At 40.3% G+C, this 13,856-nt stretch overlaps 1 protein-coding gene across 1 annotated transcript in view; it reads right to left on the bottom strand.

Annotated features, from left to right (window-relative positions):
* The window catches only part of ME1 (malic enzyme 1), a 183,742-nt gene that overhangs the window by 39,689 nt on the left and 130,197 nt on the right, over positions 1 to 13,856 (bottom strand). Inside the window, exon 7 of the mRNA XM_064447717.1 lies at positions 2,160 to 2,269. Coding sequence (XP_064303787.1) covers positions 2,160 to 2,269 — 110 coding nt within the window. The remainder of the gene's footprint in view (positions 1 to 2,159; positions 2,270 to 13,856) is intronic.

Genomic DNA, 13,856 nt, shown 5'->3' with positions numbered 1-13,856 from the left:
AAGATGGCGGCAAATCAGATGCAGTGTTGCATTTGTTTGCTTTTATTGGCCGGACGCTACTTGTCATCTTTACTGCTGTAGGGGTAGAAAATACAACTTGCATACAGAGAAGGGTTATCTTTCAAGTAGCCTGGAAAAAACCATGCCATTTAGAAACTGATCATCTCTAAGGATTGCTAAAGAAGTTAGCACCATCTATCCTCATTAAAGTTGTCAGGTGGAAGATCCTTAGGGTTTATAAAGTTGGAATAGGAAGAGGGAGAAAAGATCACTGGATCTATATTTGGGCTGTTGTTATTACACTGCCACGTTATAGGGGAAGATGGCATCCTACAAAGAAAAGATACTGAAGGTATTTATGGGGATATGATGACAAATGACAGAGACCAGAGCAGATGAAGTGCATCCGCTTTCACTTCTTGGAAGCTATTCAAGCATTAAAGATGGAGATCACCCAAAAGTCCCAAACAATGTTTATGAAAATATCAAAAGACTCACAAACACAAATTAGATTGCAGAAACTGAATAAATTAAAAGACTGCACATGGCTGCACTTCTAAGGAAGACCGACAGCTGCTACAGGAGCTCAGCCAAAAGCCAAATGGATACCTTCCAACAGTTTTGAACGTGAATACACCTTCCTTCCAAGGTGCATGAGAGATAATGCAGTCATTTTAAAATGCATCTACAGACACAGAGGACTTCCTCAGCTTAGTTACCCATATTCAGTACCCTTCTGCTGAAAAGCTTCCCTTCCATTTATTTGAAACTACTTTCTAGTTGAGTCTTTTTCTGATTTGGGGTGAGGACCTTCACCCTGCAAGGGAAAAAGAGAATTCCCGGTTGGAGCTTGTCTCTAAAGGGAAACTTCCAGATGCTGTTTGGTCTGCTGTATTGGACAGCTGTAGCCACGACTACACTCAGACCCTGCAGGGTAAGAAGCACCATGCTTCTTACAAAGGGAAATGACATTTTATAATTAGTTTGTTTTCCATCTGGGAGTTTGTCCTCCAAGATCTGTTTCAGATGCAGGAGTAAAACTTAGCCAGGCTTGTAATAGAAACACAGTTCATGTGGCTAGCCAAATCCCTAACATCAGAAAGGTAAGAGCTATTTAAATATACCACCATGCACTGAGTCCCTGAAGTAAGACCTAGGTCACAAGAATACTCAGGAATGACTTCTGAACAACCCAAGCACCTAATGCTTGGCTTAAAGCGTCACTGCAAACTGTTAGAAATGAAGACAGTTAAAATCCCATTTTTGATCCTGTCACTGCTGAGAACCTCCATCTACCCAAGGGAATGTGAACGGTTAAGAGGCAGCTGGGTGCCCCGGGCCCCCCTTGGGTACCTCTCTCCAGCAGTTGATCTGACTGCAGTCTCCTCACAAGGATGCGAGCCAGTGCACTTACTGCCCTAGAAGAAGTTATTTTCCAGTGCTCTTTTCTGGCAGGAAATAAGGTAACCCGAGCAGCAGCATCCACCACTTCAGCCCTGCTTGTCTGTCTTCTTGGGAGGGAAGGGACAAGATGCCCATCTAGATTAAGCACTGGGGGAATCCCCCTTGCTGATGCTTCCCATCCTAGATCCTTTTGCCAGCTGCTACAAATGATTCCGATGGGAAAGCAGAGTCAAGGGGATAATTTCCCTCCAGAATTGAATGCAGCCCTGAGACTGCAAGGAAAATTACATGGATATTTAACTGATTTGTCAGTTTAAGAACTGAAATACAGTTTGAAGTTTGTCAAGAAAGCTCTGTCGCATGCAGGAACAATGCAGAGCAGTTGTCACTGTGGTGACAGAAAAAAACTGAGGGAAGTACAGTCCAGGCTTGAGCTTTGACATTTGCCCAAAGATCTGAAGTTAATAATTTATATGGGAAAGCCACTCACACACTAAACTATTAAAAAAAAAAACCCAAAGAGTGAACATCTAAATAAAGCATGAGGCATAAATGAGAGGGGAAAGGTTAAGAGCAAAGACAGGTCACCAGAAACTCATACTGAGGTAATCCAAGGCAAAATGTGACCCGTACTGAACATCTTCAAATATCACGGGAAAACTGATACATTTTTTCCCCTCTGGTACATCAATTAAGACTCATTTTTCTGGCTTGTGAGCATCACAAGAGTGAAGAGAAGAGAGAGAGTCTGTTACCTTGGATGTCATCATTGAAAGTGCAATACTTGTTACGGTACTTATGCAGGAGGCGGAATGCATTAGCATTAGCAAAATCCTCAAATTGAATGAGGCAGTTCATGCCATATCTAGAAAGACAGAAAATCGTACATTACATTAAAATTAAAAATAATACATAATTGTATACTAAAAAGCTATTAACATTTGCAGTCAGATTTTGAATACAAATCTAATATGATTTATACATCTACTAATATGCTTCTGTTAGATTCTGTATCTTTACTTTCATATAAATTATCTGGAAGGCATAATTAGACTACTAACACACTTAATTCAGTTCTAGGTTAAGAACAAAAGATGCAGACATCTCAACAGAGGTCTTTGCTGAGCAACCAGCTAGCGAGCAAAAAAATAAAATCGCCCTGTAAGGAAGACAGTAAAAAGGTAACAAATTCAGAACATGATTTTTAGTTTATTGTCATCATGCAGGTCAGCAGCACGACATCGCTCACAACGCGGCGCTCGACCATCCTTACTGTAAAAGAGGTATTGATCAGAAACGTGGCTGACCTAGACAAATGATAAACATGTGAGAACAGTTTAAGGAAGGGAAGTGAGAGCTGCGAATCCGAACTGAGTTACACTTGGGCTAGCATACACTAAACCTGTGACCATATGCAGAAACAAGGTTAGCTACAGTTCTTACATCTACTCTTTCCCTGGATTGTCAAAACTCCTTTTCTGATATGAATACTAGATGTTTCTTAAACAGTATGCTAAGAATCAGTGTTACCATTGATTTTGATGCTTTCTCATCCTTGTAGCTAATGAAACAATCCAAACTGACATTTCCTATAGTAATTTGAAATCTCTATATACTATATTTTGAAAATATAGTATGCAGTTGCATCAGATGAACAATTTCTATCATTTAGCTGATATGACTATCTAAATCAGTTCAACAGAATGGGTAAGTAGCTTTTGATGAACCTTGTGGTAACAGTCTCCAAGTTAATGCCAGTTGCTCCATTTCTTGGAAACAATTCACTGTGTTACCTTGCTGCCTTGGACCCACTGCGTACCAAGGCTGCACTACCAACAGGGAGCAAACAGCAGCATTTTTCTAGTATAGGTAGGTGCCTATGTTGACTTCAACAGGCATAGGGCATCTCAAATACATCTAAAATTTACCAAAGAAAGGAACACAGGAGTATTTAAAAAAAAAAAAAAAAAGGGAAACTTCAGGCTCCTGGCGCTGGTTTGCCATTCTGGTATTGGTATGGCAATACCTAAGAAGTAAAAAATTGCCCTGGCATGCAATAACCTAAATAACCAAGGTGTGCCTAAAATAAAAGTTAATAATAAGTTAAATTGGATTTGGATTCCTTGCTTAACTTTCCCATATGGCATTTTCAAATACTTTCTTGTAACAAAATCAAAAAATCCCTCACAAAACCCCAAAAAACACCGAAAACATTTCTAGACAAAAACTATGTAAAGACTGAATTCAAGCTCACAGCACATTGGCAGTATTCAAGTCATGGGGTTTTTTTTTCCAGTTGCCAATATCATGGGGGGGGGGGGGGGGAACACAGGAAGTTTAAAATATAGGAGTAGTACTACAACTGTCCATACAAGTTTGGATCTGGAAATATCACATAAACTTTATCCTACCCTGGAAAAATATAACAAGAAAAAGTTCTTTTAAAAAAGTATTTTAAACTTAAATAAACCTAATGGCAATTTGCACAGACCAAGGAACCATTTAAACTTTTAAAAAAATATTGCATTAATGTGTTGCCATGAAATTATTACCACTAGGGTCCAACAGGGCAAGTTCTCAACAGCACACATCCTGTTTGAGTTAAAGGAGGTTTTTGCTTATCTGCTAACAGCACAAATCCAAGCGAGACAGTCGAGCAGTTCCTGCTTCATCATTCAGTGTAACTCATCTACTCTAATGTTAATCGGCTTTTTCTTTCAACTATACATGTGTTTGGCAACCACATTAAGTAAAGGCATCAATATAAAAAAGAAGGACAAAATTTCCTGTGACTCAATTAATTTCCATGGAAATCACATATTTACAGCCATATTACAATTAGCCAAAACTACTGGGATTCCGCTGGCAGGAATGGTAATCCCTGCTGAAAATAACTACACCTTCAGGTTTTATGGAAAAACCTGGACTACTTCAGCAGCATAATGACAGGCAACTGGTTAAAAGAGAATTTGACAAGTCAGTAATTCAGTACAGTAAACCACAACCAAGTTAAAATAAGAAAGTGGAATTACTTTTCAATAAATGATTTTAATTTCTAACCTGATTTAGTATCTGACATGAATTTCTGTGATTCCATACGGGTCCAGGAGCTGATGGTTGGATAATAACATGAAACTAATGAGATTAACACTCTGGAATCCTGGAACTTGGTTAGAAGTGTTTCTTGGATGTCATTAAGCCAACGTCTGTTTCTTTATTTTACCATATATAACATTCCATTTTCTCATCTGCATTTCATTTTTCTCCATTTTCTTAACCATTGCCTTTGTAGACAAAGATCAAACCCCCCTGTGAATTATAGTAAATCAGTGTCCCTGTAGAAAACACTCACCCTATACTAGGCACACTACCCATAATAATTCTCCGGGCAAAGTATCATGGCTGTTTAATTAAAATGGAAAAAAATGCAGGCAGTCTAATTCTGGGCCTCAGATTTTGGTATTATAGCAGAGAAATTTCTAAGCAGCATTCTTTTTCGTTGCAAGTGTTACACATGAAACCCAGGTAAAAACCTGAGGCTTCAGTGCTGCCCACGAGCAGTAGTACCTCCTCAGATTTGTGAAGTTTGAGGTCTATGTCCTCAAAAAAGTCTGATCAAATCCAGTCACTGGGTACCCATGATAGATAAGAAAAATGACACAGTGTTTTTCTGCTTGGAGTATTCCCATTCTCAAAGCCACTAACAGATGAGACATACAGGTGAGGTAATACAAAAGAGTTAATACCTAGCATTCCAGAAAATCCCCTTGCAATAATGAATTGGCTACAAAGGTACCACTTGGTTCTGGAAGCAGTGACCATACCAAAACAGCCATCAATTCTTCTGTGACTTCCACATCTTACTATCACAATCACTGACAGCAGAAAGTTGAGCCAAAACCTAAAACGACGTTCACAGCCAACAGCTCGGTTCCACTTTCCTTCCTGTATCACTCTGCAATAACCGCCCACCCCTATCGCACTCTGATGGATGGCTTTAGGTTGTGGTTTCTCCACTAGGAGGGGAAACTGTTTGAAACCCTCATGAAAGCAGAAGGTGTCCTCTCTGTTTGCACCTCATACCCTACTGTCATCGCAAATGTTTAGTTTGGAACTGCACCGCTTCGTAGGTGGGTATGGTAGACAAATGACTGCTGGATGAGAAGGGAACCAAGCACGTTATTGCTTGCCCGTGTGCAGTCATCAAATCCTGTTGTGCCTTCCAAACCACTTGAGTTCCAGCAACTGTGGGCCACTACAGTGCCGTAATTCATTTTACGTTTCAAACATTATGGAAAGAAAAAACAGAGCATACAGCTATCCTAATATGTGACAAACTTAACATCTATCATCCATACTTTACACAGATAAGGCACAGATTGACTTCACTGAGTTTGCTCAGATGACACAGGATGACTGACCAGGTAGGTCCAGAAGCAAGTAACCGAGATCTGCTACTTGATATTAAATCATCAGGATTTAAAACCACCACTGAATGGTTGGGGTTGACTGTTACAGGGGGCATGGTAAAAGCAAAAGGCCTGCAGTTGAGTGCCAGCAGCTCCAGGCAGGACAAGATTAGGAGGCAAAGTTACAAGGAACTGTCATAATATAAAATGCTGTAAGATATATTTCTCCCTATTTTAAAAGTAGTGGACTACATATTGTTATAGTCTGAAATAAGGGTGTTAACCTGTGCACTGCTTATCTAAGTAGCTAAACTTGATCATCATATACATCAGGAGAATTTCACCTTCCAATTTGAAATGAAGGCATACACATTTAAAATGTATCCTAAAATCCTTTCAATTTGAACATGTCACCAAAACAGAGTCATGGGAGCAAGCAGACACTGTATGCGGTTACCATGCTGCAAACACAAGTCACATACAACACATCAGGCCTTACCACTTGCCCAAAACAGAGAACATTTCTCCAGCTATCGCTGCTCTTGACCCAGAGGTACATAGGGGATAACTGGGGAAATGGAGGAACGCATAAGTAACATGCATGTTCATATTGAAAGGCGGTACAAATAAATGGAAGAGAGAACCTACCCCGTAGGCATCAACTGTCTCAACCAGAGCACTTGAAGAAATAACAGATCTAGTCCTAGACTACCAAAACTAAGAAAACAAATGAAAATCTGGGAGACATCCCTCTTCGGTATGCAACTATAACAAATGCAGTGAATTCTTAACTGTTTTCTTGCTCTGGAAAAACACTTCTCCAATAGCAATAGCTTGCCTTCAGTAGCCTGGCTAGGACTGATGGATTCTTGCAGGCATGTGTTTTGTAGCTGTGAATTCCTCTTTTCCGCCTGTTCAGGACGTGTCGCTGTGGTAGCTGATTAAACATACATAAATCATCCCTAGAAAGTGATAATCCAGATCACTGTTCCCCCTTGTAAATCCTGTTTTGTCACCTACATATTTCTGTGAACGTGGATCTTGGTCTCCTGCTTGAAGTCATACAGGCAGTCTGAATCAGGACCCAACTGGACAGAAGCAAAGAAACCAAGCCATCTTTCCTTTTTCTCTTATGGACAGAAAACACGGACAAGAGTGGTGGCAAGTGCACAACATCAGATTTGTCATCAAGTATGGGAGGCAAACGCTGGACAATGGATTAAAATGAACCATCGTACTGACTAACATGTGGTTGCCAGAAAACACTGTTTCTAATACTTTTCCGAATTTACAACATATTTTGTGTGACAGTCTTAGTTTAGTTTTCCCCATTTATAAATAGTTTATATTCAATTGTCTGTGACAAGAATGCTAATCTTTCAAATCATTCTACAGATTATAACTTTATATAACAGGCTGGAGAAGAATGTCCACAGCTCTTTAACCATCCCAAATATACAGTACTAGCATTTTGGCAACTTGACACTCTTAAGAGCCTCAAACAGGGAAAACCCTCAAGAATCCAGTGGGAGCTATAAAAGTTTGGGCATCATTTTGAATTCAAACCATATGATCAGTAAAATCCATGCTTCCTTCTACAGCTAAGAAATTTTTCTGGAAATATGTTTGGGTCATTTGCTCTTACTGCCAGCCATTGTTTTGGAAATCTTCCTAAAGGAACAAGTGGTTGCTTCTTAGGTTTTTAGAGTTTCCAAAATCCTATTTGACTATTTTCTTTGTTCATGTGGGCCTGGAACTGAAAAAGCCTTAGAAACTATCAGAAGTGGTTGCTGTCACCCATTCCTAAGAAGGAGCAAAACCAAAATGATAGCAACATTGGCATCCTCTCCCCTGCCTCGTGCGTCACGCAGCTGCTCCGCCAGCCAGAACCATTTATAGTGCATCGGGACGATGTAGAAATCATCTCCTTCCTCCCCATTCCAAGCGCTGCAAGCCTGTTCATTTCCATATATCCCACTGCTCAAAACACATTTAAAGCATAATGGCCACTGCTGTTTGTGCCAGGGCTTTCCTGAAAGGACGCCTTCCCACCTTCCCTCCTGACAGCTCTTACGACCTGGATGCCTCCTCTTCCTGCCCTCCCCCAAGCTATCTTTAACTTCATTTCATAGAGCAGCTAAACTGCTGCAATGAGGTCATACATCCATCCTAGCACCTCTTCCAGCAGCACAGTTTTAACCTGCTGGTTCAATGCAACCAAATTTCATCGAGGGGAAGAGAGTTTTCCACAATAATTTATATGTACGTGTTCTGTGGAAAAAGGTGGCCAGGACGAGAAACCCTCCAGCAAGCACCGCAGCCACTCTGTAGCAGATGTTACCACTCTTGCTGCCTAACAGCCTGATGCGCTACAGCTGCACAGGACAGAAATCTGTCGAATGTGTACTCAGCAATAGCCAGTGCTACAATGCAAATACTTACCCAGAAGTGGTATCATTAAATTACAGATAACTTTCTCTCTATGTCATGAATTGGACCAGCAAGTCAGAGACAGGACATTCTTCCCAGGAAGAGATTTTCTAAAGAACTTAATAGAAACTGTCAGCATCTCTGCTTTTCACATGAATGACCCTATTTAAATGTCTTTTTTTTTTTTTTTTCTTTCCCCCCTGCAGGCAGCCATTGTTTTAATTTTATCCACAGAAAGCATTTACTTTCTTAGGAGTATTTTTCATAGCCATTTTCTGTTTCCAAACCCATCCTTGCCCCAGTGAGCTCGGTACATACGCACACTAGGCGTGGGGGCAGGGGAGATGGCAGCATTTAGCACCCACTATAGTACCAGCAGCAGAGCCTTGCTTCATTCACTTTCTCCTTAAGAAAATATTCTATGAAAGTTTTCCATGTTACTATTCCCTGGCATGACCATAGTTCTACGGTGTCTGCAGTGCAGCCCTGCTTTTTACCAGTATTTCTAACAGCCCTCTGCTTGCTCTTTCCTTCTCCATGGTGTTCATTTCCACAGCCTCTCTGTCCTAGGAGTAGTGAGGAGAATGGGCTGGTGATGGCTCATAATTTCCCCTTTTTTCCCTCGCCCCAGCCAGCAGCACTGCTGCATGCGTGGACTTCGCAGGCCCTGGGAATAGCAAGGCTTCGGAGCAGAGTGGTGCTGAATTAGGAAGGTCTTGTAGTTGGTGGTCCTAGAAGTTGGTGCTTGTGAGCAGAGAAGCAAAACCAGATTATCTGCCCAAAGTCATGCACTTTTTACATAAAGGGCTTCTCTCATGCAAAAAGGGAATTAAATTGAAAGCTTTTGTGGTATACAGACATAAAGAATTACTACAAGGAAAAGATGGTCTGGTTTTTTAACTTAATTTTTCATCAGCTTGGTTGCATTACACTCTGTAGTGAGGACTACTTGCTCTTTAAATTGAAGTCCACCTGAAATGTTAAGTTGAAAACACTTCTAAACATACCCTGATTAATTTTTTGTACATTTTCCAAGTGCTGTTAAAGGATTAATACTGACAGTAACTAGAGAGCCTGATCTAGATTTCTTATACTTCAATAGCTGATTGAATTAACTGTCAGATGTCTCAGGGCTGTAAAATATAAAGTCTGTGAAATAATTAACTGTAAGTTACCATTGTTGTAAAGATTCATTTCTTCTTGTTGCAAAAATATTCATATTTTATTTTGGATTTAGATATTTGTTCTAAAGTACTTCACACAACAATGTTGTCAGGAACTGGGCTTGATCATAACTTTGACTTTTCCAGTGCACACGTATAGAATCTTCCAACAGAAATACGAAGGTTGGCATGAATGAAGCATGAACAGAAACGTATGCGCTACTAGAAGTGGCAGCACAACAAAGGCACAACAAAAGAATAGTGGCACATATGGATAACGAAGGACAAAATTGACTGCAGAAAATTAAAAACATCTCATTTATATCAAGATGAGCAGGCCTGAGCTCTGGTAAGGCCACAGCACAGACACCTCTTGGACCAGAACCCCACACCTTGGCAACAGCAAAGGAGCAACAATAGCAATTAGCTGTTGCAGCAGATCACATATGCCACTCCTCATCCCGTGGGCACAGCAAGAAGCCATATTACAGTCTGAAGAAATTCAACATGAGGATACACAGAGAAGACGGACAGCAGACTTGCCTAAAATTTGTAGAGGCTGAAGTAAGCAAAACAACCATGCCAGCATACCTGTTGGGTCCTAAAGGCATGACAGACCCGTATAAAATCAAATTTATCACCACTTATCACCAGGAGCCCAGAAAAAAGCCCTTTTTCCTTCAGTGTCGCACATAAGGAATCCTGGCCAGATCATGTGAACACATACATCCTGATGCTTTGAGTATGCAGGTGTGAGACTGAGTAAAATCAACTTGTTTAGAGATTTTGTAACATAAACCCACCTCTCTTTTCCATAAGGTCTTGCACCGAGTGCTGCCAAATTAATTTCCTGTGGTGGACTGGGTCGAGTTGCTTCCTCTCCACTGTGACACAGTCCCCTCAGCAGGAAGGCGGCTGGATGACACAGTACTGAGATACAGTACGTTATATGTATAAACTATATTTCTGAAATTTCACAAAGTCAGACATGAGCCAAACTCTTACACTCAGTTCTTGACATACACAAACATCAGCACCAGAAGATTAAACCTCTGCCATGAAAAAATATACCATGCAAACTTCCACAAACACAAAGTATGCAGGCTTGGCTAATCCTCAAGTTAAATATGAGAAGGAAGAAAGCTATACTGTAAATGTTGGTAGTTTTCCTCCTTAAAAAGAAGTTCCACATGGATTTGAAGTAAACAGCAAATTGAATTGCTGTGATGTTTTTTCATGAATTTGTATTGGTTCACTTGTTACCTGATCCTGACCCCACCTAAGTCAAAAGTAAAACTCTGGGAGCCTGAAAATGTAATTCCAGCTCTTCTAGCTGTTCTACTGCTTTTGCCAGTGTTACCGCTTAGCTGCTTTAACTGCAACTTAGACCAAAGAACAATCTCAAATTACCTTCAGTTTTATATTCACTTAAAAGAGATGAATGCAGATTTGAGACAGATGATCTAAGAGGTTTTTTTGACTTTTCTGCCTCTTCAGGTTCTTCTTTAGAGACTTGGCACGGTGACACTTTTGGCCAAGGGAGGGAAGGGTAGTGAACAGATGGATTGGTCAAGTGTCTGAGCAGGCTAAATCAGAAAAACAGACAACCAAGACAGAAATCCATCTCAGCTGGAAACAATGAGTAGCCTTACTCTTTGTGAACCTTTAGCTGTAGCTAAAGGTGTGTGTCACATCCTGCCCCCCCAAATACAGAGTGGTCCTCAGTAAGACCTTCAAGCTTACTTTTAAATTCTAATTACATGGCTTTACACTAAACCAAAAAGTAACTGTTCTTATCAAAAAGAGAAGATATAAAATACATTAGACTGTAAAATAAGTCACCCTACACAGCTTAAATCATTTGAATCTGGTTTCCTGGTCACTTCATGATGGCAACCTTAAAAAGTCAATGATTACTACTGTCCACCTTAGATTGTCAGGAATTTGGCTTTGCCAAGAAAAGCAGTTCTGAGGTTCCCTCTGTGTTGGCATGCACCTGCACACTCTACAAATAAGATTTTTGATGTTCTAAATTTTGACAAAAGTTATCAAAATAATAAATACAGCAGCACTTGAACAGTGGTCAACGACAGCGTAGGGTTGTCACAGGGAAGCCCTTTAAAGACCTTCTAGGATGAAAGATACTATGTTTTTTATACACATATATATAAAACTATTCATAATTACTGTGATTAGTGAAACCATCTATTCCAAGAAGCCTGGATTCCTAAATCTGGACATGAAATGTTTCTCTGGGCAAGTTCTCAGATTTCTGTATTAAAATAAGAGCTGCACTTGGGAAAGGTAAAGGTTCCCATTCTGCTGCACAAATTAGATTTGCATTGACTGTGTGTACATTAAGGTGGTATTTTGCTTATACAACCTGCATCTTATTTTCTTGAGAGTGAACCTTCATACATTCACTGCCCAGACATTAATTCTACCCACTTTCCAAAAAGAGGGGAGGGTTTGCATTACAGCAACAAAAATAGAGAGAGATCCTTGGCTGATAATTCTACACCAGAAAGTTTCATAATAGTTTTTTCAGTCGTATTTACTTAACTGTATCTAATAGCATTTAAAAATACTGCTTCAATAAAGGCTATTTTATTAAGGTATTGACTTAAACATATGAGAATTCCAGCTTGGGTCAACAGGATTATTCCTTTCCTTTAACTTAAGTGCATGTTTTGATGCCTTACTGAATCATGCCTGAGTGATTTATAGCAAATGCAATGCCTTTTTTGAAAAGGGATTGTATCTTTTGCCAGATTCTAAAGATTGCTAAGTGGCTTTAGGAGTTTAAAACAAGATGCCTGCATTTGCTTACATATTTGATTATATTTCTATGAGTTTATAGATATTTTCCTAAAATAAAAGATGCGGTTGGATAGCCAAATTAGTACAAAGCCTGGGGCAGCACATCTGCTCTTTTCCCCTGCTACTTAAGATATAACCAACAGATGGAAATCTTGCTTCCACCACTGACAGCCTTCACCTTGACTGTTAAACGGCAAAGAAGAAATGACCTTTCAGAAATGTCAAAGGGAGGCTGGTAACAGTACTTAAACTATTTCCGACAGATTAAATACACTCCGTAGTCTCTGTACTGTTTGATCGTTTATGAAACACACCTCTCCCTCCCCAAATTCTTGATGGCATTTTTAAGGCATTAAAACACCTTAGGTACCTGCGGCACAAAATACACTTGAGAAAAGACACATATTGGCGGCTAGACCAAAGAAATGGAGACTTTAAAGGAAGAAGGAGCTTACTATTTTCAAAGCGTTATGTAGACGGCATGCTGTGTGACTTCACAAACTGTGAATATTACAACCGAATATCAGAGAATTACAGAATGGTTGAGGCCAACAGGCACCACTGGAGATCATCTCATCCACCCTGCTGCTCAAGCAGGGCCAGCTAAAGCAGGCTGTGCAGGACCATGTCCGAACAGCTTCCGGATATCTTCAGGGATGGAGACTCCACAGCCCCTCTGGGCAGCCTGTGCCAATGCCCCGTCACCCTGATAGTAAAAAGATTTTTTCTTAAGCTTAAACTTCTCTTACATTTAAGCATGTTTGTGTCCATCTTCTCTTGTCCGGTCACTGGGCACCACTTATAAACAGCCTGGCTCTGTCTTCTTTACACCCTCCCTTCCAATATTTGCACACACTGATGAGACCCCCCCTGAAATGCTTCTTCTCTAGGCTAAACAGCCCCAGCTCTCAGTCTCTCCTCACAGGAGAGATGCTCCAGTCCTTCATCTTAGTGGCCCTTCGCTAGTCACTCTCCAGTATGTCGCTCTTGCACTGGGGAGGCTAGAACTGGACTCCAGGTAAATAGGGATGATAAAATCTAACTAACCATGTAAAGTATAGAGCATTAATTATTTGACATAATACAATGACCTATTTCTTCTTCAATTAGGCAAGACAAATTTTGCAGTGTGACAAATAATTTTTACATAAATAATGAGACTTAGTGAAAAGGTGGATAGGATAGTATTTGTCTAGTTTTTCAGTGCCAAACCCACTTCCGTTTACATTAATGCCTTTAGAACTAGATCTATGTGATCTATACTATAATTATGAAGACAGCCCTTTACTGTACTCAGAATCAGTAACTCCATTATGCCCAGACTTGATGCTGGTCTTTACTCAACATCACTAACTATGGGGAGCAGGGGGGAAGAGAGGGGTTTCTTCTGCATACATATAAGCCAGAACAATTGCATTTCTAAAACATTCTTCACCTTTCCCCCCTCTTCTGGATTTCACTGGTTCTCTATATGCCACACTAACTGTGAGGGGTTGAGTGCTTTTAAATCTTGCAGATGCCTCAAGCTGGAGGTACCCAACATGTCGTGGGACTGGATCTGAAGAACAGACTTCCTTTTACCACAATGGTTCCACAGCGAACACGGCACGCTATACTGCCTTTGCACTGT

This window comes from Phalacrocorax carbo, chromosome 3, assembly GCF_963921805.1.
Source record: "Phalacrocorax carbo chromosome 3, bPhaCar2.1, whole genome shotgun sequence".
Classification (NCBI taxonomy): domain Eukaryota; kingdom Metazoa; phylum Chordata; class Aves; order Suliformes; family Phalacrocoracidae; genus Phalacrocorax; species Phalacrocorax carbo.
The sequence above is the reverse complement of the archived record's forward strand: the minus strand, read 5'-3'. Positions and strand labels throughout refer to the sequence as shown.